At 49.0% G+C, this 23,607-nt stretch overlaps 2 protein-coding genes across 3 annotated transcripts; both read left to right on the top strand.

Annotated features, from left to right (window-relative positions):
• The first annotated feature begins 2,072 nt into the window (after positions 1 to 2,072).
• Positions 2,073 to 3,307, top strand: NGRN (neugrin, neurite outgrowth associated). Its single transcript, XM_087877863.1, has 3 exons — positions 2,073 to 2,378; positions 2,449 to 2,559; positions 2,638 to 3,307. The coding sequence occupies exons 1-3, from the start codon at positions 2,269 to 2,271 to the stop codon at positions 3,017 to 3,019; spliced, it is 603 nt and encodes a 200-aa protein (XP_087733989.1). The 5' UTR covers positions 2,073 to 2,268; the 3' UTR covers positions 3,020 to 3,307.
• A 15,716-nt stretch (positions 3,308 to 19,023) lies between these two features.
• On the top strand, positions 19,024 to 23,255 carry RCCD1 (RCC1 domain containing 1). Of its 2 annotated transcripts, none has more exons than XM_087877862.1 (6): positions 19,024 to 20,314; positions 20,395 to 20,548; positions 20,632 to 20,753; positions 20,862 to 21,170; positions 21,383 to 21,412; positions 23,112 to 23,255. In XM_087877862.1, exons 1-6 carry the CDS (start codon positions 19,936 to 19,938, stop codon positions 23,120 to 23,122), a joined length of 1,005 nt encoding a protein of 334 aa, XP_087733988.1. In that variant the 5' UTR covers positions 19,024 to 19,935; the 3' UTR covers positions 23,123 to 23,255. The 2 variants fall into 2 exon arrangements, with proteins under 2 accessions (XP_087733988.1, XP_034291450.1); XM_034435559.3 differs by lacking the exon at positions 23,112 to 23,255 and adding an exon at positions 21,487 to 21,868.
• The last annotated feature ends 352 nt before the right edge of the window (positions 23,256 to 23,607 follow it).

Here is a 23,607-nt window from a genome sequence, read left to right as displayed (position 1 = left end):
TAAATGGACAGACTTGCGCTGAAGATTAAACAGAAAGAAGACACAGAATATTATCAAACATGGACTTTATTTTACCAGTGGTTGGAAAAAAAAGAGGTGGAGATTAAAAACGTAATCTGTATTGTTAAGCAAATTGAATAACCCAGACAACATGATGTTTATTAAGCACTAACAAAATGTAAACAATAGAAAATCAATAAAATCTTTTTTTTTTATTTTCCTGGAATGTACAGGTAGTCCTCAATTTACAAGAGTTTGTTTACTGACCGTTCAAAATTACGACAGCACTGAAAAAAGTGACTTGTCATTTTTCACACAACCTTTGCGGCATCCCTATGGTCACATGACCAAAATTCAGGTAGTTGGCAACTGACTCATATTTACAACTTTGCAGTGTTCCAGGATCATATGATCACCTTTTGTGACTTTCTGACAACCAAAGTCAATCGGGAAGCCATTGACCATGTTACTAACTTAAGAACTTCTGTGATTCACTTAACATGGTAAGAAAAATGAAACTGGGATGAAACTCAGTTAACACATCTCACTTAGCAACAGAAATTTTGGGCTCAATTATACTTGTTATTATATCTGTACTCCTAGATCTCCAGAATTCAGCTCCCCGAGGGGTTGCTTTTGTTGGGCAAATTTTAGAGTCCCGAAATCTCCTCTTCCACCCTGGAGCTGTTCAATTTAGGCAAAGAAGGTCAGATATCAGTGAATGAGGATTAAGTGTCCAGCAGGCCCTGGATGCTGCTACAGCACAAGAGGGGAGTTATGATTTGATTGGGGTTAGAGCTGAGTTTTATTTCTTCATGTATTAGATTTTTATCCGGCCTTTATAAGTAATTCAAGGTGGTGAACATACCTAATACTCCTTCCTCCTCCTCTTTTCCCCACAAAAAACCCCACCCTGTGAGGTGGGTTGGGCTGAGAGAAAGTGACTGGCCCAAAGTTACCCAGCTGACTTTCTTGCCTAGTTTGTTATCTTAGTAAACTGGAAGAGCTGGCTTGTGTAAGCAGCCTCTCTTCCATAAGTTAATTGAAAAAAGCAGGTTAATCACAGAATATCTCCTCTAATTTTTCTCTGTGGGGCGGAGGATGGATATTTGTCGGTTTGTTAAACAAGGCCTAAAAGTTGTTCCTGTTAAGTCAGCTCTACAGTTTATAAACCATGGAAGGAACTGAAACTCAGTTCTTTCTAAGGGGACACTGACTTTAGTGGGGAAAATCAGTTTGCAAATGAATGAGAGAGTTTCAGAGAAAAACTAGTTTTAACAGAACATTCTCACTGCATCCCCTGAATTTGAAGATGCAAAGGTTTCTTCTAAGACCATAACGCATAACTATAGGCAACAGAAGTAACCCGAGATCTCTTGAATTACTTGCCAATGCACAAGTGCGCATCCACTTTCTGAAACGTGCGAGTGCCCCGGTGTGTCTCCCGTTCTCCTTTCGGAAGAAAGGGACCCACCCCCTCAGGTGTGCGGCGTCTTGAGAGACCTCTGGTTATTCGCTTCGGGTTCCGGGTTTTCGCGCAAAGCGCCCTGTCTGAGCCGGGCCCTTCTTCATGAAGACCCTGAACGGGATGACGCCGAGGCTGGCACACGGCCCGGCCATTGGACGCACAAGGTGGTGGGCAGAAAGGTTAAGCTGTTGGGGGCTTCACTGCACCTCCGCCGGCAGGTTTTCCCAGCCTGGCTCGGTCAGCCCTGCCTTCCCGCAGCTCAGCTCTCGGCAGCCTCCCTGGAAGCCTCCGGGGCCGCAAGCAGCGCCAGGGCACCTCAGCCTCGCCTTTTAGGGACGCCGCGTCCCCCGCTAAGACCTACCAGAGGCGGCGGCTTCGGCCTCTCCCTTAGAGACCTGCGACCGAAGCCTCGCGTGGCAGCCTCCTCGGCCCACCGTCGCCGCAAAACACTTTTACGCAGACAACGCGAAAAGCGGGGAACCGAACGGCCGAGACCCCCACGCTCGCGCACTTCACTCGAATCCACAGCGGGCCTTCTGCGCAAGCGCCGTCGGAGAGAGGGGCGGGGACGCTGCCAGCCTTCTGCCCCGCCCCACGAGGGGGGGGAGGCGGAAGCAAGCGGGGCGCAGGCGCGGGAGGCGCAGAGCCGCCTGGCTGCTGCTGCTGCTGCTTTGGGGGGTGCTGGGGGGGTGGGGCGGCCTCCCTCAGCCTCGTCTCGTCTCCGGGCCGCGCAGGCGCCCCCGAGTCCCCGAGCCGAAGGGCCGATCCGGAGGGGCGCAGGGAGGCCGAGCCTTCCGGCCATGAAGCCCCCGCGGGTGCCGGACCCGCGGAAGCTGCTGGCCGGGCTGGCGGCCGCGCGCGCCCATGAGGGAGTCCCGGCGCTGGACGAGCAGCTGCAGGAGCTGGAGAGGTTAGGCGCGACCCCCCCCCGCGGCGACCCCCCCCCCGCGGCGCCCGCCTGACCCGCCTCTCGCCCGCAGGAGGCTGCAGTGCCGGGCCCGGCAGACCCGCGAGCGGCGGCTGCGGAAGCTGATGGAGCCCGCGGAGCCCCCCGAGCGCGCCTTGACCCTCCGCGCGATGGAGCAGATCCGGTAAGGAGAGCCGCGCGGGGACCCCGTCCAGCCCCGTCCAGCCCGACCCTCCGCCTGACCCTCCGCCTCCCTCCGCAGGTTCCTCCGCCGCGCCTTCCCCGAGGAGTGGCCGGCCGGCCGGCTGGCGCAAGGCTTCGGCGTGACGCGCGAGGTCATCCGCCGGGTGCTGAAGAGCCGCTTCTGCCCGTCGGCCGAGCGGGGCCTGAAGCAGGACGCCCGCGCCGGCGCCCGCCCGGACCCCGCGCCCGCTGGCGGAGCCGCCCCGGGGGCGCTGAGCCTGCCGCCCGCCCCGGAGCTCCACCCGGACTGCGGCCGGAGACGAAGGCCGCCTCCCGGGACTCCCCGCCGAGGAGCCTTCGGTAGCGGCGGGCAGGCGGCCCGAGGGAGCCCGTGGCTGAGCGGGGAAAGAAGCGGCGCGGCTGAGCCTGGCGAGAGAGGCAACCGAGGAGGCGCCTCTTGACGCTGCGCCTGGGCAGGGAGGGGGCCCGGCTGCTTCCCCTCTTGTCCCCTCAAGCCGCTTCCTGGCCGGCTGAGAGCCAACGAGCTTCGTAAACGAACCGGCCGAGGATGGGAAGGGAACCGCAGGGCGAGGAATGGAAGAGGCTTTTGACACAAGGTGGGAATAGTTCCAGACAAACACCGATTCCCCCCCCACCCCCCACCCCCAAGGAAGCACTATGGCAAGCGACAGAGGAGCCCCTGCGCTCCCTTGGAGGGAAAGCACCCAAATAAACTCCGTGATCCACAACTGTCAAGCGGCTCTTTTTTAATTCCAGCTTCAGTAAAGACCAATGTAGTCCATGTTTCCAGGGTCCCATCGCAGCCTTCTACCAACCTGGAATGGCTGCACCTTGAGCAAGAGCTGGCAGTCCTGGGAAGAAGCTCTTCAGCACTGTTCTGTATGCCACTTTAGAAGGGAATGATTTTTATGTAAACCTTTGTTGGGAGGTTGTGCTTAATCAGAAATACAGAAGTATACAGAATAATAGCGGTGCAAGGGACCTTGGAGGTGTTCTAGTTCAGGGGTCACTAAATTCATAATTTTAAATCCCATGGACCACTAATACGAATCCAGTGCACCGCTCGCTGAAACACCTGGACTCCCGGTGATGGGATGGGGTCCTTCAGGCACTTAGCTTGGCCGGCTGTTTCTGCAACCTTAAACACTCTCTCAGTACCTTTTGCTTTCATCTCTCAGTATCTCTTTCGCATCTCTCATCTCTTTCTCATCTTTCTCTCATCTCTCTCTCATTCTGATTCTCCAGCGCGACCGAGGTATGCGCAGCACCAACAAGGGCTGGAAGAAACGCCCGCGAGACCCAGTAAGAGATCAAGCTTCACTTCCACTCTGGAATATGGAGCGAATCTCCATCCCTCGCCTTTCCCTTCTCAGACAAGGCGAGGAGTGACTGGGTGGGTGAGGGGCGTGGCCAGGTTGTGGTGGGATCATCCAGCAGGAAGCCACAGCAGGGGGACGAAAGAGCCAGGGGTTGCCATCACCTGTTGCTTTGGCCTGCCTGCGCCGCCACCTCCCCGCCTTGCCGCAACAGCACCATTACCTTGTTCTGGCTGGTGAGGGCTGCGCTACCCCTTGCCACCACCTGAAAGTTGCAAGTTCCATGTACCTCCCTCTGCAGCGGAGATTTCCAGCCCCGCCACAAGCTGCCTGGCCGGTCCCATATTCCAGAGCTCTAGTCACAGGACTGGCCATTGGTCATCCCGGAGCAGCTCCTCCACCCAGGTGCACTGCAGACGACCAAAATTTTCTTGCGGACCACCAGTTGATGACCTCTGTTCTAGTCCAACCCCCTACTTGAGCAGGAAACTCTATACCCATGATGGCGAACCTATGGCACGCATGCCGGAAGTGGGATGCAGAGCCATTTCTCCAGGCACATGTGGAGTCCAGATGCACAGATAACAGTGATGATGTTACCTAGTTTGGTAATGAAACGTCTGCAAGGAAACAGGCTCAGAGAGCAGCAAAGAATCAGATATCTTGATGATCTTGAGGGTCACAGGAAATAAAACATGGCATGGAAAAGAACTTCTATGCTGTTGCCAAGAAAACAACCTGGATCTCCCTGTCTAGTCTTTGCCTAGGAACTGAGCTCGGCTGATTTCTCCATTTTATACTGAACCAATGAGAAAGAATACTTTCCAATAACTTCGAAATGAAATGCACCTCCATCACCCTCATTGTGTACAAGTAGTAAAGATCTCATAATTTCCCTTTACATATATATAAATAATAAGATTCTCTCCCCCACCCACTTACTCTTTCTTTCTCTTCCCCCCCCAACTTCCATCATATTTCTATGGCTGCACATCTCCCAGCAATGACTTTTGGCAGTGTATAAAGTAAAAACCAACAGCTAGAACAGCAATCCAAAGAATGAAACCTACATTTATAGAACAAAACCCAACTTACCTTTCACTTAAATGCGTAATGTAGACAGGAAAACAAGACGCAAACAAGATGCGCAAAGACTGCGGTGACCACTTCTGGTGACTCAACTCATAAGTCTAAAATAGACACACAAGGCCCCTATCTTGGCACAGCTGGATGGAAGGCCATCTAGCAAGGCTTTGGATATTGCCAACATCCCAAGATCTACAGTACATAGGGATGGCCATAGGAAACTAAACATGTAGGGACCCATATTTTCTTGTGATAGTCCTGAAATGTAGGCAGCGTTATAATCACCAAACCATCAAGGGGCGATGGGCTGAGGACTCAACCACTTAGGCTTCTCCTGCATCAATAGTGAAACTATTGGAACTAAATAGGGCCTGGTGGCTCAGCAGACTGATAGCATTGTGATTAACACCAGCTGCCTGCAATTACTGTAAGTTCGAATCTCACCAGGCTCAAGGTTGACTCAGCCTTCCACCCTTTCTAAGGTAGGTAAATTGAGGACCCAGATTGTGGGGGCAATAAGTTGACTTTGTATAAAATATACAAAAGTATGAAGGCTATTGCTTAACGCATTGTAAGCTGCCCTGAGTTCCCGGAGAAGGGCGGCATATAAATCAAATTTTTTTTAAAAAACTGATACCATATTTCCCCCAAAATAAGACCTACCTAACCAGAAAATGATTTTTCAGGATGCTCTTAATAGCAATAGCACTTAGACTTATATACCGCTTCACAGTGCTTTTACAGCCCTCTCTAAGCAGTTTACAGAGTACCAGCATTTTGCCCCCAACAATCTGGGTCCTCATTTTATCCACCTTGGAAGGATGGAAGGCTGAGTCAACCTTGAGCCCTACCCCAAAAATAAATTCAGTTAAGATGCCAGACAGTTGCATTTTAGTACTGTATTTCCCCCAAAATAAGACCCAACCAGAAAATAAGTCCTAATGGGTCTTGGAGCAAAAATTAATATAAGACCCAGTCTTCTTTTTGGGAAATACAGTATAAACCATTTACTTTATGGCGCAAAAGAGGCTGTACTTCTTGAGAATGCTCAGGAAGATAAATCTATCTCAGCATCTACTTCTGTCCTACTATCGCAGCACCATTGAGTGTGTCTTGACATACAGCATTCTTTGTATGGGAGCAGCTCTCTAGTGGACAAAAAAGCTCTACAGAGAATCATTAAAACTGCCCAGAATATCATCAGGCTCCAGTTACCAGCCCTGGATGACATTTTCGAATCTCGCTGTTTGAGGAAGTTGCATAACATTCTCAGAGACTCGTCCCATCCTACTTACAATCTTTTTGGACTGTTGCCTTCTGGCAGAAGATACAGAACAATTAAAACTCGGACCACATGTTTTCTGAATAGTTTTCATCCCAGAGCTATAATTGCACTCAACAATGAATTAAAGGGCCACCATCAGTGAGCTGTTGGACAGCATTACTTGGTCTGTTGTGTGGGTGTTTGGGTGGTTTAGGGGTGGGGAATTTGTGGTGGGTGGGGGTGTGTTTGGGGATTGTTATGTGTGTTGGACCTGATCTTTGGGTGTTAAGTGAATTTCGTTGTATAGGTATACTCAGGGATGAAATCCAGCAGGTTCTGACAGGTTCTGGAGAACAGGTAGTGGAAATTTTGAGTAGTTTGGAGAACTGGCAAATGCCACCTCTGGCTGGCCCCAGAGTGAGGTGGGAATTGAGATTTTGCAATATCCTTCCCCCAGAAATGGGGAAGGAATGGGGATTTTGCAGTATCTTTTCCCTGCCACACCCACCAAGCCACACCACGCCCACCAAGCCACGCCCATAGAACCAGTAGTAAAAAAATGGGTTTCACCACTGGGTATACTGTGTAAACACGTACAATGACAATAAAGTTATTATTATTCAGTAATGGTTTAAAATGGTTTTGGTTTCAAAATGCAACGGTTTAAAAAGATTGAAAACTGTGTGGTTATAGACTCCTGCACAGCTGAAACAGAAAGAGGATTGCTAACCTTTGACCACTTGGGGAGGAATAAAGAAGTGACCTCTTGTCCAAATGAAAGCTTATTCCCGCTTCTGTGAAAATGAAGATTGGCTACCAGGGGAGATGAATGGTAAGGAGAAGGACTGGATGTTTCCTTCCCCTTCCAAGCTTACCTCTTGATAGCCATCACTGATGCGCTCCTTGCCTTCTTCACTGACATCGCTTTCATCCTCAGATTCTACTCTGAAAAATTTCTTTGCAACACAGAATGTCCAGGGTTACCATAGGGACAGATATAAACACTTTTGAATGATTCCAGCTTTACTGATCAGACAGAGGTACTTGGCCAACCTGGATTTTAGGTTCTCATCCCTTTGGGAGAGAATTTTGGGGTGAAGGGGGGGTGCCAAAACATTGCAGATGAAGAGATTGTCCATTTACCAAGGGAGGATTCCCTGCAAGATGCCTGAAGGTGCACAATCTCATCATGGTCTTCCAAAGAGTGTGAAATTTTGCTGTGGGATTAGAGAATACAATCCATTGAGACGAATCCCCCATCAATAATGGATATCGATCCAGACCCATGTCAGAAAAAGTAATCAACAAAGATTACTTTATCAGTACATAAAGCTCAAAACTAATCTTAAAGCAAAGATCTTAACAGTTTAACAATCTTAAATCTAAAAAATCTTATATCTGAACATAGAAAGAAAGGGATTAAGATGCTGTCTTTCAGGGCGATTCCTGATATTTCAGAGAGAACCTGGAGAACCACTCACCTTTCACTTTGGCAGATGAATCCAACCTGACTAGACGTGTCTGATCAGCTGCTGACGGAGGCGTGCTACCACCCAGCCAGTGACCTTGATGTCCCTTAGGATGTTCTCCAAAGTCATTTCTGCTTCGTTCCTGCTAGTCCTTACTGGCCTTGTATTCATCAGCGGAACCAATTTTGCAGAAAGTTCTCAAACTTGTAGGTTGTAGGCTGCCTGTTCTGATGCTCTGAACCAGGAATGAAGTTGTCCCTTGGAGAATGGTCTCCAGAGGTGGAAGACTGTCCTTTTCCCTTTTCTCGTAGCAGAGCAAGGGCAAATGCAGAGACTGGAGAAGTATGGAAACCTAAAAGTGGCTCATCTTTTGTTTGAGTGACCCAGTTGGCATCCTCCATTTATAGGTCCATCCTTCCTTCCCTCCCTCCCTTCTGTCAACTGTCCAATTAGCAAATCCAAAACAAGGAAACACTCTTGGGAGAATTGAATTCCCAAAAGTAAAACTTTATTGGATACACCATGTTGGTACTGAAGAAACGAAATGAGCTCTAGATTCCCGTGCAAATGCTTGGCCAGTTAAACAATACTTTCTCCTCCTCCCTCCCGATGATCACATTGTCCAATTATGAGACTTTCTTTTGTTGTGGGAACAGTCCATCTCTTTCACAAGACCTGCAGCGGTGACCTTGACACACAATATCCATATACATTCCCAGCCTTCCATGTCCCCCCTTCCCTCCCCCGATTTTGTTGGCAAGTTGAAAATCATTAGGGTTTGAAAGAAGCAAAGCAATTCAATCTTGACATGCTGGCCCCCTGAAGGAAAAGGGCACCTGGAAAATATTAAGCATAGATTCATTGTTATTTAGGTGGTTTTAACTTAATCTTAGGTATAAAATATGAGGGTATTTTTCAGGGAACCTTTTTACTAGCCTGTCTGTGCTAACATTGTGAGCACCCATTGGTACTCAGATGGAACCCGAACTAAGCCCCTGAGCAGACTCTATTTGTTGGATAAATTCTGGCCAAAATTTTGCTGTAAACTGCGTCCCCAGGTCTGAAATAATGCACCTTGGGACTCCATGCAGCCAGTAAACATGCTGCACAAACATATTGGCCAGACTCTGAGCTGAGGGAAGCTTTAGACACGCAATGAAGTGTGCTTATTGGGGAACAGGTCAACCACAATCCAAATTATAGTGCTCCCATTACTTTCCAGTAATTCCACTATAAAATCCATGGCAATTTCCTTCTATGGTCTGCTGGGGTTGGCTACCGGTTGTAGGAACCTAGGAGTCTTCCCTGGCAATCACTTCAGGGATGCGCACGCTGGGCATCTGGTCACATAGTTTTCTATGTTTTTCTTCAGGCCACCAAAACACTCTTTTTGCCAAGTGAAGGGTCTTTACAAACCCAAAGTGATCAGCCAGCTTTACGTTGTGGCTTCTTTGTGGGAGCTGATTCCTCTGGCTGGCTGGAACATACAGTTTGTCTCCCTTCCATGTCAGGTCCCACCTCATCAGATCGGATTTGTGGGTTTTGAACCATTTGTTTTCCTTCAGGGCTTCCTTTAGTCGTTGGGTCAGTGTACTGTCGGCTGGGGAGTAGCTAGCAGCCACCATCTTGCTGAGACTGCCAGTTACTAGGAGGAGATAATGGCACTATTTCCTCTTGGGTGCTTTTGTATTGGGGATCTGAGAGAGCACATCAGTGAGAAGGGAAAAGAAAATTGAATTAAAGTACTGAGCCCATCGCACTTGCCTAAGGGACACCTTTCTTGGGGTCTTTAAGGCTTCTAAGTTCTTGTGGTCAGTCCGTACTTCAAATGGAATCTTACTGCCATCCAGAAATTGTACACCAGGTACACCAACATCCTTTATACAGGTGTTCGTGCAGCACCTCATTGATTAGTTACATGAATACTGCAGGTGCTCCCAGCAGCCTGAAGGGCATTACCCAGAATTGGAAGCACCCTAAAGGACAATTGAAAGTGGTTTTCCACTCGTTGCCCTATTTTATTCTCACTCGGTAATCCACTTCTGTCAAGTTCATCTTGGTGAATACCTTTCCTTGGCCAGGTATCTCAGCATGTCCGTCATAAGGGGGAAGGGGTACATTGTTTTAACAGACACCATTGATCCCACAAAAATCCGCGCATAATCTCGGAGTCGTGGCCAGCGTCAGGAGGCATGGCCAGCATTGCAGCGGTACAATGGACTCTTTGGGGGCTCCCATTGAATCATCAATATCCCCACTGTCCAAGGGTCCTCTGTGACCTAAGTCATCCTGTAGGGACGACCAACAAGAATAGCACGTACCGGTCAACACAGGGAGATTGCAAACTCCCTGGAGAGACCGGAAGAAGCTCTTCAAATCAGACACTGGAAAGCGACCCAAAAGTCCCTAAAAAGCTGGGGGCGGTCTGTGACATCAAGGTAAGATAGATTCGATTTTATTCATCTTAGAAAGTTTCTCTTTAATCCACCTGGAAGATCTGTGGGGTGGAGAAGATTGGCTGAGAGTGAGGAGTGGGTGCGGGTATGTATTCACACCCACATCCGGAAATTTGGGCGGCAAGGAATGCGCGACTGGAAGCCTATTAAGCACTTACTAAATTTCCATTGAAGATGATTTGGGGATTTTAAAAATAATTGGATATTAAGGCTTTGAATGGACTGAATGGAATATACTTTTTTTTTTAATGGATTGTTACAAATGCTGATTGCTTAATGATACTTTGAAACAACTTTAGAGAAGTAAAAGTACTGAGCTGAAAAGTTAACCTGTAGTGCCACCTAGTGGCAGAAGAAAAAAAAAAAAGACATACCATATTTTTCGGAGTATAAGACGCACCTTAATTTTGGGGGAGGAAAACAAGAATTCTACCTCTGCCTACCAGCATTTAAGGTGGCGCTGCTTTACGCTGCCCTCCTCCTCCTCCTGCAAGCGAGAGGTGCCTCAGTGACTCGGCTGGGAAAGAGGGCGTCGATTACTGACAAGTTCTTTTCCAGAAAACTTATCAGGGTGCTCCTGCATGGCTCAGTAAAGCACATGATCTCCACATACGTTCTCAGCATTCCATGTCCCCCTTCCCTCCCCCCAGTTCATTGGCAAGTTGAAAATCATTAAGGTTTGAAAGAAGCGAAGTGGCTCAATCTTAACAGAAACTTATTTTCCCCTCTTCTCCAGCTTTTGTTTTCTTCTTTTAGAAATTATATCATCTTGACTCCTTTGAGATGGCATCAGGATAAATAAGAGAAAATAAAAGGTGAATAAAAGAAATAATCATTCCAAGTCAGATATATAAAGTCAGATCAAATCCTATGAACTCTAAGCAACCTTTGAATGAGCTCATCTATTCACTTAAAAGATACGTGCTGGCTAAAAGCAGCTGGACTGCCTTATTAGTCAAATATATCTTCTGATAAGGCTCAGCTGTCATCCAGCAGAAAAAGTAAGAATGGAGTTTGGTGAATAGAACTGAGCAATTAGTTCATGGATGTCCCCCTAATCACTTGACCTATGGCCCTGTGTCCAACTCTGATTCTATACATCTTCTTAACAGAATCAACTGTGAACATCTGGACGGATACAGGGGATGCAAAAAGTTATTTATTGTTTAAAAAGTATAGTCATAATTTCTGCATTTACACATTACAGCTTTTAAGGAATAGTTGTAAAACATGAAGTGATGGGTTAGTTAAAGTTATAATGGTTAAATCATGAAGTAGTGAAAATGTATAGCCAAAATAATTGTATTAAGTAGTAGGTAATGGTTTGATAATTAGTAAAGTGTAATGTAAGTGAAATGTATTTTTAATGTAACCATATATGGAAGCCGGAAAAGGCTCATGGAACTCTTTGTCTTGAAAGCATATTTAAGTAATAGAAAAATGACCAATCTTCATTCAGGTTGCAACTTTCAAACAAAGCCCTGAATCTTTGCGCAAATAAACAGATCTGTCTGACCCAGGAATGTGCTTCAGTCTTTCATTTCTACAACACCTTTGCAAGAGGAGTTTTCCCTTTTTATAAAATTTCTCGATTTATTGTTCAGGGATTTGGGGGAAAAATCTGGCTTCAATGGGCCTTGAAGGTGGCTATCAATGAGATAAAAGCAACATTATGCAGACAGGCCAGGAGAAAGTTTGTGCCAAGGTTAGAGAGCAAGGGGAGAAAGCCTTGCTCTAATCTTGGCACAAACATTTTCCTGGCCTGTCTCCATAATGTTGCTTTTATCTTGTTGACAGCCTGAAGTCAAGATAAGCCATTGTAATTTTCTTATTAATATTCTGTGCCTCCCCTCTTTGGTTGTGCTTCATCATTGGAGGTTTTCGAGATGAGACTGAACATCCTTTTGTCTGAAATGGTGTAGGGTCTCCTGCTTTAGCAGGAGCTGGACTAGAAGATCTCAAAACTCAAAAGGTCTTCTAGTCCAGCATCTCTCTTGCTCTTTTTCTTTCGCAGAGGCGACTCATGTACTTGTGAATCCTTATTTTCACATCCCACGAGGCAGCCTGAGTGTGTGTGAGATATCTTAGGCAATGAGGCTTGGAGAACTGCAGAGGACAGGTACCAGAGGCAGGAGAAGCAGGCTAAGAGTAACAATGGAGACAACATGGTTCATGATGTAAAGTTTTCTGCTGACTCCAGAAAGGGAGGAAGGATGGGTGGATGGAGAGCGCTTCACCTCAGTTGTGGGGAGAAAGCACTTGTGGTTGTTGTCCAAAGGAAACACCAAACATTTGTTGATGCTCTTTGGGAATAACCACCATCCCACCAGCTTCTTAGTCATAGATTACAAAAGAAACTTAAAGAGAAACATGTCCTCAAGACTCATCTTTAGATTGGTTTTTCCTTCTTTGTAGCATCTCTTTCTCCCTCCCAAGAAACAAATCAGGAATAAATCAGGATGGGGAGGGGGGGGAAGTCCAGTTTTGAACTCAGAACAACCCACCTCATTCTGCCAAGATTTCCCCCCCATCAGCTGCTGTTTTAACACAAAGATAAAAATTATATTTTTTCTGGGTTTTGGACACAAGCCAAACTGAAAGGAAGGATATTACTATGTGTGTACAGCAAGTCTAATGCTCATAATCCCCCCCACCCAGGCAGTTTCCCCATAACATATTCCACTGGAGGGGCCACTTCATCCCTCACTCCCATCTCCAGTCAGCTGCCATTGCCAATATCTAGACTAGTATTTCCCTACCTTGGCAACATTAGGACTTCAACTCCTAAAATGACCCCTGGTTGGGGAATTCTGGGAGTTCTAGTCACCCATCTTGAAGGTGCCAAGGTTGAGAAACTTTAGCCTAGGCAAATCCAGAGATGAGACATGGCTATCCCAAAGCAACTATTCCATCTTCATATGGGACATTTTGGACATTCCTATCAATAAGAACAGTTATCTCAAAATTCAGCAGGCCTTGCCTTTTGCTATCAAGGAAGTTTTTTGCTAAGGCATTCCAGGGAGATAGCTATCCAGCTTGTGCATAAGATAGCTAACAGTTTGCATGCCAGGCACTTCTAGTGTCAAAAGGCTCATATTGTTCAGAAGATGTTCCTGGTCTTTTGTTAAAATTGCTTTCTTATCATTTAAATTGTTGATTCAACTCTGGAGCAACAAAAATAAAGGAATTTCCTTCAGCTTGAACTGAGAGAGGCAGTTTAGTCTAGAGGTCATCTTATCAAAACGGTTTTAATCTAAAACTGAGGGAGGGAGGGAGGGGAGGTAATCTTCACAAGCTTTAAAACCTAATTCCAAGCAAAAGCCACTAGATCAGGGGTCCCCAACCTTTTGGACCTCAGGGACCAAGTAGTTCATAATTTTAAATCCTGTGGACCACTAATACGAATCCAGCACGCCGCTTGCTGAAGCGCCTGGACTCCCAGTGACCGGATGGAGTCCTTCAGGCTCTCTCCTCTCATTTTCTCTCTCTCTCCCCCCTCTTTCTGATTCTCTCATTCTGATTCTCTCTCTCTCTCTCTGATTCTCTCTTTCATTTTGTCTCTCTCTCTCATTCTCTCTCTGATTCTTTCATTCTGTCTCGCTGTCTCTCATTCTCTCACTCTCTCTCTGATTCTCTCTGTCTCTTTCTCTCTTTCTCTCATTCTCTCTCATTCGGTTTCTTTCTCTTTTATTCTCTGTCTCTTTCTGTGTCTCATTCTGATTCTCTCTCTCTCTCTCATTCTCTTTCTTTCATTCTCTCTCTCATTCTCTCTCTCTCTCTCATCTCATGGGCCAGCCAGTGTCTTGGGGCTGAGACCGAGGTGCACGAAGCATCAACAAGGGCAGGGAGAAGTGCGGGAGCGAAGCACTACTTGAACTTGCGCAGCATCAGCCTTCGCCTCGGTATATTTGCGCCAGCTGGTGGCACAAAGCAGCCCTCGTCTCCTGCCATTTGGGACCCAGAGCGGTAAATGGCGACTGGTCCGGGGAGCAGCTGGATTTTGCTGTTCATTGTGAACGACAGATCGGCCCCCTGCAAGCTCTCATCTCTCGAGGAGCGTTCTCTGAAGCGGTGCAGGAAACTTTGGTTGGGCTCCTCGGGAGACGAGAGCTTGCAGGGGGCCGATCTGGTGTCCGCAATGGAGAGCAAAATCCAGCTTCTTCTCTCTGCTATAGTGAGGCATCAGGATTCTGCCTTGGTATATTGCGGAGCAAGACAGCCCTTGTTTCTTGTCACTTGGGACTCGGAGCGGTAAACGGCATCTGGTCTGGGGAGCAGCCAGATTTTGCTTTCCATTGCGGATGCCAGATCAGCCCCCTGCAAGCTCTCATCTCTCGAGCCCAACCAAGGTTTCCAGCGCCGCTTCAGGGAGCGCTCCTCAAGAGATGAGAGCTTGCAGGGGCCCGATTTCGGGTCCGCAATGGAGAGCAAAATCCAGCTTCTCCCTGGACCAGTCGCCATTTACCGCTCCAAGTCCAAGTGGCAGGAGACGAGTGCTGCCTTGCGCCACTGGCTGGCGCAAATATACCAAGGCGAAATGCTGTTGCCGTGCAAATGAAAACAGTGCTTTGCTCCCACAGCTTCCAGCCATCACAACCGCCGCTTCTGCCCACTTGCACCGCCCAGGGGCCATAGCTTGAGGATGAGTGCAATATAAAAAATGCAAAAATATGAAAATTTCTCCACAGACCACCAGTTGGTGACCACTGCACTAGATAACAAATCACATATGGAAGTAGGGACTAAACAGAGTTCTAAAGAAGCTGGCAGATGTCATCTCAGAACCATTCCACCATATCTTTCAAAAATCCTGAAGCACTGGGGAACTACCAGAGGATTGCAAAAAAGCTGATGTGGTTCCCATCTTCAAAAAAGGAAGAAAAAAAACAACAGACCGAGGAAACTACAGACCAATCAGACTATCATCAGTACCCAGGAAGATACTGGAAAAGATAATAAAAACATGTAGAAATGAGTAAAGTAACTCGAGGTCAGCCCGAGTTTGTTAAAAACAGATCATGCCAAACCAATCTTGTTTCATTCTTTGACATAGTGACTAAATTAGTAGACCAACAAAATGCTGTGGACATAGGTATACTTAGATTTCAGCAAGGCAAGGTAGATCACAACCTAATTTTTGGTAAGCTAGAAAAAAGTGGGATAGACAGCATCACCCACCAGATGGATTTGTAACTGGCTGACAATACTCAATGAGTAGTCCTTAACAATACTACGTCTACATGGCGGGAAGTAAGCAATGGGGTACCACAAGGTTCCATCTTGGGCCCAGTACTCTTCAATATCTTCATAAATGATTTAGATGAGGGAATAGAAGGGCAATTTACCAAATTTGCGGATTTGGTGATGCTTATCGGTCCTTACTACGAGTAGCTGTGGGACACTCTGATCATTGCATGATTCACCTTGTACCTGTTTACAGGCAAAGACTTAAAACCAGAAAACCAATAATTAAATCAGTGAAGACCTGGACAGAGGAGGCAAAGTTAAAGCTACAGGCCTGCTTTGACTGCACTGCAATGGTGAAATCTAAAATTTGTTATTACTGGTTCTGTGGGCGTGGTTTGGGGGTGGGGGTGGGGGTAATGTGACTGGGTGGACATGGCCAATTTCTTTTTTTTTTTTTTACTTTTAAAACCATTTTTTCTACAACCTCTTCGGCGAAGAGGTTGTAAAAAAATGCTTTCAAAAGCCTCTGCCAATCAGGGGTTTTTTTCTTATAAAAGCCTTTGACAATCCCAGCTGAGCCGTGTGATCATCAGAGGCTTTTTTTTTTACTTTTAAAAGCATTTTTGGCCAAAGAGGTTGTGGAAAAAATGCTTGTAAAAGTAAAAAAAAAGCCTCTGATGATTGTGCGGCTCAGCTGGGCATGGGGGGGGAGGGGCAGGGATTTTTGCTACCGGTTCTCCAAACCACCCGCCTCCTTTGCTACCAGATTGGGTGATCCGGTCCGAACCGGGAGCATTTCACCCCTGCTGCACTGATTGAAATGTTTTTGAAAGTACCTCTGCAGACTTAGATGAATTCACAGATACTGTAACATCATATGTCAGCTTCTGTGAAGACCTATGTGTACCCACCAGGAACTTGCGAATATACAGTAACAACAAACCTTGGTTCACAGCTAAACCTACGTTCACAGCAGCTTCGTTGTTCCAAAGAGGAAGCCTACAGAAAAGGTGATAAAATGCTGTACAATCAGGCCAGAAATTTATTAACAAGGGAGATCAGAGCAGGAAAAAGAAGCTACTCTGAAAAGCTAAAGAATCAGTTCTCAACAAATGAACCAGCAAACATGTGGAAAACTCTTAAAAATATCACCGGTTATGGCAAACCTCTTTTCCAAGCTGAAGGAAATCAACAACTGGCAGAGGACCTGAACGTGTTTTACTGCAGGTTTGAAAGGAAACTACAGCCACCTATCTTCACAACCCCCATCTCAGCACACCAACAACAGCCAAACGTCCTACAACTGACTCCATCCCATGTCAAGCCCATTGTTTCGCTCAACAACGCAGGGAAGGGAAGGAGTGGTGGAGAAAGTGGACCTGCCTGAATGCAGAACAGGGTGTCGTTTTACAGGGTGTGGTGACGATGGCACTGGGGGTAGGTGGTCGGAGCCGGGAGAAAGGAGAATGTTGGAGAAAGGAGCGGAGGGGAATGATGTTGACGGGGATGCCGTCATGAGACTGACGCAGAGGAAGTGTGGCTCGTTGGAAAGAGGGCATAGCAGGTGGGCGGCACAGCGCTACAAAAAGCCTTTGAACTGTTTGAGCTCAGCGTTTCCTCGGATCTAGCTTACAGCAGCATTAAAACATCGTTACCAACCCGGATATTACTCGTTTCAGCGTGGTTTGTTTATGCTGACAAGGTTTGTCCAGGAAGGCTGAGATCCCATTGGGTTCACAACCCCTAGTGATCACAAAAAAGGAAGTGAAAGACCTATTTCACAGACAAAAACCAGGAAAAGCTCCAGGCCCAGACAAGATAACTCCTTCTTGCTTAAAAGTCTGTGCTGACTAATTGGCCCCCATCTTCACCCATATCTTCAATAAATCGCTAGAGATGTGCTATGTTCTTTCTTGCTTCAAATGCTCTACTATCATCCCAGTGCCGAAGAAGCCCACCATCAAGGAACTGAATGACTACAGACCAGCTGCTTTAACATCTGTAGTTATGAAAACCTTTGAAAGGCTAGTGCTGTCTCACTTGAAAACCATCACGGATCTGCTATTAGACCCCCTGCAATTTGCATACCAAGCAAATAGATCAACAGATGATGCTGTTAATATAGCTCTGCACTACATCCTACAACATCTCGAATCTCCAAAGACCTACGCAAGGGTCCTCTTTGTAGATTTTAGTTCAGCATTCAACACCATCATTCCAGACATTCTTCTAACTAAGCTAAATCAGCTAGCGGTACCTGAACACACTTGTAAGTGGATCATAAGCTTCCTAACAGACAGGAAGCAGCAGGTGAAGCTAAGCAGAATCACATCAGATACCTGTACAATTAGCACAGGGGCCCCACAAGGCTGTGTGCTCTCTCCACTTCTCTCTCTATACCAATGACTGCATCTCAAGTGATCCATCTGTTAAACTATTGAAGTTTGCAAGATGACACAACAGTGATCGGTCTCATTTGAGACAATGAATCTGCATACAGACGGGAGGTTGAACAACTAGCCTCATGGTGCGCCCAGAACAATCTGGAACTGAACACACTCAAAACCGTAGAAATGGCAGTAGACTTTAGGAGAAATCCTTCCATACTTCCACCTCTCACAATACTAGACAACACAGTATCAACAGTAGAGACCTTCAAATTTCTAAGTTCTACCATATCGCAAGATCTAAAATGGACAGCTAACATCAAAACGTCATCAAAAAAGCACAACAAAGAACGTTCTTTCTGCGCCAACTCAGAAAGCTCAAACTGCCCAAGGAGCTATAGTTCTACAGAGGAGTCTGTCATCTGCACCTCCATAACTGTCTGGTTTGGCTCTGCAACCCAACAAAACAAATCCAGACTTCAGAAGATAATTAGAACTGCAGAAAAAACAAATTACTACTAACCTGCCTTCCATTGAGGACCTGTGTACTGCACGAGTCAAAAAGAGGGCTGTGAAAATATTTACAGACCCCTCGCATCCTAGACATAAACTGTTTCAACTCCTACCCTCAAAACGACACTATAGAGCACTGCACACCAGAACAACTAGACACAAGGACAGTTTTTTCCCGAATGCCATCACTCTGCTAAACAAATAATTCCCTCAACACTGTCAAACTATTTACTAAGTCTGCATTACTATTAATCTTCTCATCGTTCCCACCACCTATCTCCTCCCACTTATGACTGTACGACTGTAACCTTGTTGCTGGTACCCTTAAGATTTATATTGACTGTTTTCCTATGACTATCATTAAGTGTTGTTGTACCTTATGATTCTTGACAAATGTATCTTTTCTTTTATGTACTCCGAGAGCACTAAGACAAATTCCTTGTGTGTCCAATCACACTTGGTCAATAAAGAATTCTATTTCTATTCTATTCTATTCTATTCTATTCTATTCTATTCTATTCTATTCTATTCTATTCTATTCTATTCTATTCTATTCTATTCTATTCTATTCTATTCTATTCTATTCTATTCTATGATACTAAGCTGGCAGGAATGGCCAACACCCTAGATAATAGGCTCAAGATCCAGGTGGATCCTGACAGGCTTGAACCCCGGGGCCTATCTAACAAAATGAAATTCAGTGTAGGGAAAAGTAAAGTCTTACACTTAGGCAAGAAAAACCAAAAGCACACATATAAACTGGGGGAAACCAGGTTTAATAGCAGTAATGGTGAGAGGGATCTTGGAGTCCAAATGAACAACCAGTTAAATATGAGCCAACTGTGTGGCGGCAGCAAAAAAAAAGGAAACACAATCCTAAACTGCATTAACAGAGGGATACAATCAAGATCAAGGGACGTACTAATACTCTATAAAGCCTTAGTAAGACCACACCTAGAATACTGCATCCAGTTTTGGTCACACTATAAAAACAGATGTTGAGACTTTAGAAAAAGTGCAGAGAAGAGCAACCAGGATGATTAGGGGACTGGAGACTAAAACATATGAAGAACAGTTACATGAACTGGGCCTGGCTAGTCTAGTGAAGAGAAAGACCAGGGGAGACATGATGGCTGTCTTCCAATACTTGAGGGGCTGCCACAGAGAGGAGGAAAGGGGTCAAGCTATTCACCAAAGCCCCCGAAGGCCAGACAAGGAATAATGGATGGAAACTGAGCAAGGAGAGATTCAACCTGGAGATAAGGAGGAATTTTCCGAGAGTGAGAACAATCAACCCGTGGAAGAGAAGTTGCCTTCAGAAGTTGTGGGAGCTTCATCCCTGGAGACTTTCAGGGAGAGACTGGACTGCGGTTTGTCAGAAATGGTGTAGGGTCTCCTGCTTGGGGGTGGGGTTGGACTAGATGACCTACGAGGTCCCTTTAATCTGATGGAACCATTGAGCAGCCCAGAAGGCGCCCGGCCCCTCACTCGAGCGCGCAGGCCCCACCCCGCGGCTTCCGGGCCTGCCAGCTTTCTCTGCGCAGCGGCAACGACCGTCGCCTCCCTCGGGCTGCCGGGCCCTGCCGCGCGGTGGGGGTGGGGGGATCGCCCCGCCGGCTGAGCAGGGCCGAGGCTGCCGTCCCCGACCGGCTCCTCGCAGCGAAGCGTCCGCCAGCCGATGCCTGCCGGAGGAATGGCGCCGGGGCCGGGCGGGGAGAGCGGCTGGTTCTGCTTGGGGTTCCGCTGGGCCGGCGGCGCGGAGGGCGGGCCGGAGCCGCTGTCCGCGGAGGGCCTGGGGCCGGTGCGCCGCGTGAGGCCGAGCTGGAGCTTCGCGGCGGTGGTGGCGGCCGGCGGGCCGGGGCGGGTGCGGCTGCAGGGCGCGGTGGCGGCGGCGCTGCCGCGGGACTGCCTGGACGCGCTGCCCTCCGAGACGCACGTGCTGCTGCTGCGGGAGGCCGCGCTGGAAGCCTGGCCCGCCGCCACGGCGCCGGACGCGCTGCTGGGAGGCCGGCCGGACTGGCGGAGGGAGCTGCGGGCAGAGGAGGCGGCGGCGATAGGTGGGCGGCGGCCGGGAGGGGAGGGGAGGGGAGGGGAGGGGGGGCGGCCGCCCCCAGCTGACCCGCCCTTCCTCCCGCAGAGCTGCCCCTGGTGCCCGGCGGCTACGTGGCCCCCCGGCCGCCCTTCTTCACAGCGCTGCCCGCCGCCCTCCGGGCGCGCCGATTGCTGTTGGGCCTGGAGCACGCGCTGCTGCTGGCGGTCGGCGGGGCGCTCTTCTCGTGGGGCGGCGGCAGGTGAGCCGGGCAGGCGGGCGGGAATACGGGGGTGAGCGGGGGGCGGGCGGAGCGGGACCCAGCGCCCTTCCGTCTCTGCGCAGGCACGGGCAGCTCGGCCACGGCGACCTGGAGAGCCGGCGGGAGCCGCGGGCGGTGGAGGCGCTGCAGGGCTTGTCCGTGGCGGAGGCGGCGGCGGGCGGCTGGCACTCGGCGGCCGTCAGCGGTGAGCGGCGCGGGAGGGGGACGAGGCGGCCTCTTCCCTGGGCTGGCGAGCGAGGGGAAGACCCCCCCCCGACGGCGACTCACATCTCCCCACCCCCCCCCACCCCAGATGCGGGCGACCTGTACTCGTGGGGCTGGAACGAGGCCGGACAGCTCGGGCTGCCCTCCAAAAAGGCCAGCGAGGCTGCAGTAGCAGCTGCCGCCGAGGAGGCCGGTTCGGTCCTGCGGAATCGCCCCCTTGGCGAGCGTAGCGTTTCCCCGGGCGGCGACAGGCTGGACGTGGGGGCTGCGGACGGGCCCGGAGGCGTCGAAGCGCCCTTTGTCTCGGTGCAGCCCTTCCCTGCCCTGCTGGACTTGCCCGAGGAGGCCGAGGTGCGGTGGGTCAGCTGCGGGTCCCGACACACGGCCGCCGTGACGGGTGAGCGGCCCTCCGGGGTTGGGAAGGCGGGCAGGCAGCGGCCGGCGCCGGCAAAAGGGCCACGCCTGGGACTTGGGGGTTCCGCCCCCGCAAAGGCCCTCCTCGCAAACCGGGGGAGATGGTCGCTCCGGGGCTCCCGCGTGGGGGAAGGGGCTCGCGACCGCAGCCCTTGCTGCAAAGGGAAGGCCTCACCCTGCTCCTTTCCTTTTCAGGTGCTGGCCATCTCTACACCTGGGGCTGGGGTAGGTAAGGTGCTTGGGAGGGTGGGGGGCTTGGCCAGAGGTTTTGTGGGGCCAACAGTTGCTTTTGTTCCCAGGGAAATATGGCCAGTTGGGGCACCAGGATGTGGCCACCTCTGACCGGCCAAGGAGAGTTTGCTACTTTGTGGAGAGGAATCTCAGGGTGCAGGGCGTGGTCTGTGGGCCATGGACCACGTTTGTCCAAGCTGCAGCTGCTGAGAGTGGGCCATGAAGAAGCCATGTCCAGCAGGCGTTTCTCTGGAGGCCGAGCAGCTTCACAAAGCTCCATCTTGATTCAACAGTCCCAAGACATCCCATGAATGAGAATTGGGGGAGGGGGGCAGTGGCCACCTCAGGTTTCCTCTGAGGTGAGCAGCACAGATGTTTCTTAAGGCAGCGCAGCCATGTTTACATATCAGAAGCACAACATTAAATGCAGAATAAAATTATCTTTTATAATTGGGGTACACCCACCACTCAGAGCTGTTCTGTTGAACTGAGACACGTTCTCCTTGTTGCGCTCCATCTGGCCTTTGGTCTTGGCAACCACACGGATGGGGGTCCGGACAGGCTGCAGGCAGAGAGGGGAGTGGCACTTTGGGCAAGGACAGCCAGAAGATTAAAGGAACGGGCACAGGAGGGGCCATGTTTAACAAAGCCATGGTGGAGTTATTCCGGGAATTTAGGACTGCCAATCTCCATCCTCCTCCAACAATTGCTCTGAAGGTATTTCCAGTCTTCCAGCCTCCCAGTCCCTAGTGCCACAGGTGTGCACTACGTGAGCTCTGGTGCTCACCTGGGCACAGCTGAGGGCAATGTAGGAATGTCCCAGCTGTCATGTTGTTTTTGCCTTCTGCATAATTTTGTCTTCATTCCAAAACCTTGAGCTGCAGAAGGCCTGTACCACAGCTAAAGGGCTGGATTTGGGCAGCAGCCCACCCAAGGAGGCTAACCTCTATTTTGGCCAAGACCTCTTGCCAAGTACACCCGGAGCCTGTGTAGCACTTGGGTGCTGCAATGGTGTCAGGCCAGCTGACAACACACCAGGACCTTGAGCCCCTTCAGCTTCTCCAGGAAGCAATCTCTGTGTTCTCTCATTTCTAAGCAGTTTACGGTATTCTGTTACAGTTCTCCCCTAATTTTGTAATTTTTCCACTTCCACACTTCGCCACTTTTGCACTTGCCCAGGTCCCACTGCTGAGCTTCCTTTAGTTTCTCCTGCCTCTTGGCCTTCAGACAGAGCTGGAATGGGACGGGAGGCTGCCTCCCTCCGGACTCTTTACCTTGCCTCCAGACAGGGGTGGGTGGCATCCGGGGGAGTTTAACACCGAACCTCTCAAGGCTGAGCGGATGGTGCTGTTGGGAGTCGTGGTAGTGTTGAGCTGCAAGAAAAGTCCAGGTGTTAGGAAAGAAAGTGGTCCCGATGACTCGTGGCAATATAGCGTGGCAAGAGCGATCGCTCCTTCCCACTGCCACTTAACGCTGCGTTTTGGGGACCCTTCAAGGCGTGGAAGCCTGGAGGGCTTCGCGGATAATAGTGGGGCTTCGGTGAGTCGAGTGGCAAACCCACCCGGTGGGACCGATATCCACTGTCAAACCAACGAGGCGCGTCTGCAGACCCAAAGCCACGATAGCTAACAAGACGGGAAGCAAGAAATTCCGGGAAAGAGTGTCTGAGTGCACTCGTAACCACTTCTTCTAGAGCACGCTTGAGATCGGCACGAATTTCGCTGGCTGGGTCGGATCGAAAGGTCCTATAGGAGGAAAAAGCGGCGATCGAAAGAAAGAGGAGGATTTGACAGCTGAGAGGATCGCAGACAGGCCGGCAAGAAATAAGGAGAGATTGGCAAGCGGAACAGCGGCGCTACCTGATTTGGATGTAACTTGCTGTATGGATCGATCGAGAGAGCTCTGAAGACGTAGGAAAGAGATTTTGCTGATTGGAAAGGAGAACGACTGGAAATTAGGACCGGAAGTGCAACCATACTTGATACCAACAAGAAGAACAACGAAGAGCTAGAGAGGAAAGAAGGAGCACCAGGAAGAGATAAACAGAACAATTAAACTCATTTGCATAAGACTTTGAAGAAGCGAGAAATAAAACTGGTGATATCAAATTATTATACTTTCCTGCACAGACTCTAATAAGTGTGGTTTCTGAAGGGACTAAGAAGAACTGAATAAAATTTGTACCCACA

Source organism: Pantherophis guttatus, chromosome 13, assembly GCF_059756535.1.
Source record: "Pantherophis guttatus breed Tessera chromosome 13, ASM5975653v1, whole genome shotgun sequence".
In the NCBI taxonomy this organism is placed as follows: domain Eukaryota; kingdom Metazoa; phylum Chordata; class Lepidosauria; order Squamata; family Colubridae; genus Pantherophis; species Pantherophis guttatus.
The sequence above is the reverse complement of the archived record's forward strand: the minus strand, read 5'-3'. Positions and strand labels throughout refer to the sequence as shown.

What these genes read in the sequence shown, in the direction of transcription:
- NGRN (XM_087877863.1), top strand. Translation starts at nt 2,269, where the DNA reads ATGAAGCCCCCGCGGGTGCCGGACCCGCGGAAGCTGCTGGCCGGGCTG. An exon ending in CAGCTGCAGGAGCTGGAGAG is followed by an intron (nt 2,379 to 2,448) that starts GTTAGGCGCGAC and finishes TCTCGCCCGCAG; the next exon opens with GAGGCTGCAGTGCCGGGCCC. An exon ending in CGCGCGATGGAGCAGATCCG is followed by an intron (nt 2,560 to 2,637) that starts GTAAGGAGAGCC and finishes CTCCCTCCGCAG; the next exon opens with GTTCCTCCGCCGCGCCTTCC.
- RCCD1 (XM_034435559.3), top strand. Translation starts at nt 19,936, where the DNA reads ATGCCTGCCGGAGGAATGGCGCCGGGGCCGGGCGGGGAGAGCGGCTGG. An exon ending in AGAGGAGGCGGCGGCGATAG is followed by an intron (nt 20,315 to 20,394) that starts GTGGGCGGCGGC and finishes TTCCTCCCGCAG; the next exon opens with AGCTGCCCCTGGTGCCCGGC. An exon ending in TCTCTACACCTGGGGCTGGG is followed by an intron (nt 21,413 to 21,486) that starts GTAGGTAAGGTG and finishes TTTTGTTCCCAG; the next exon opens with GGAAATATGGCCAGTTGGGG.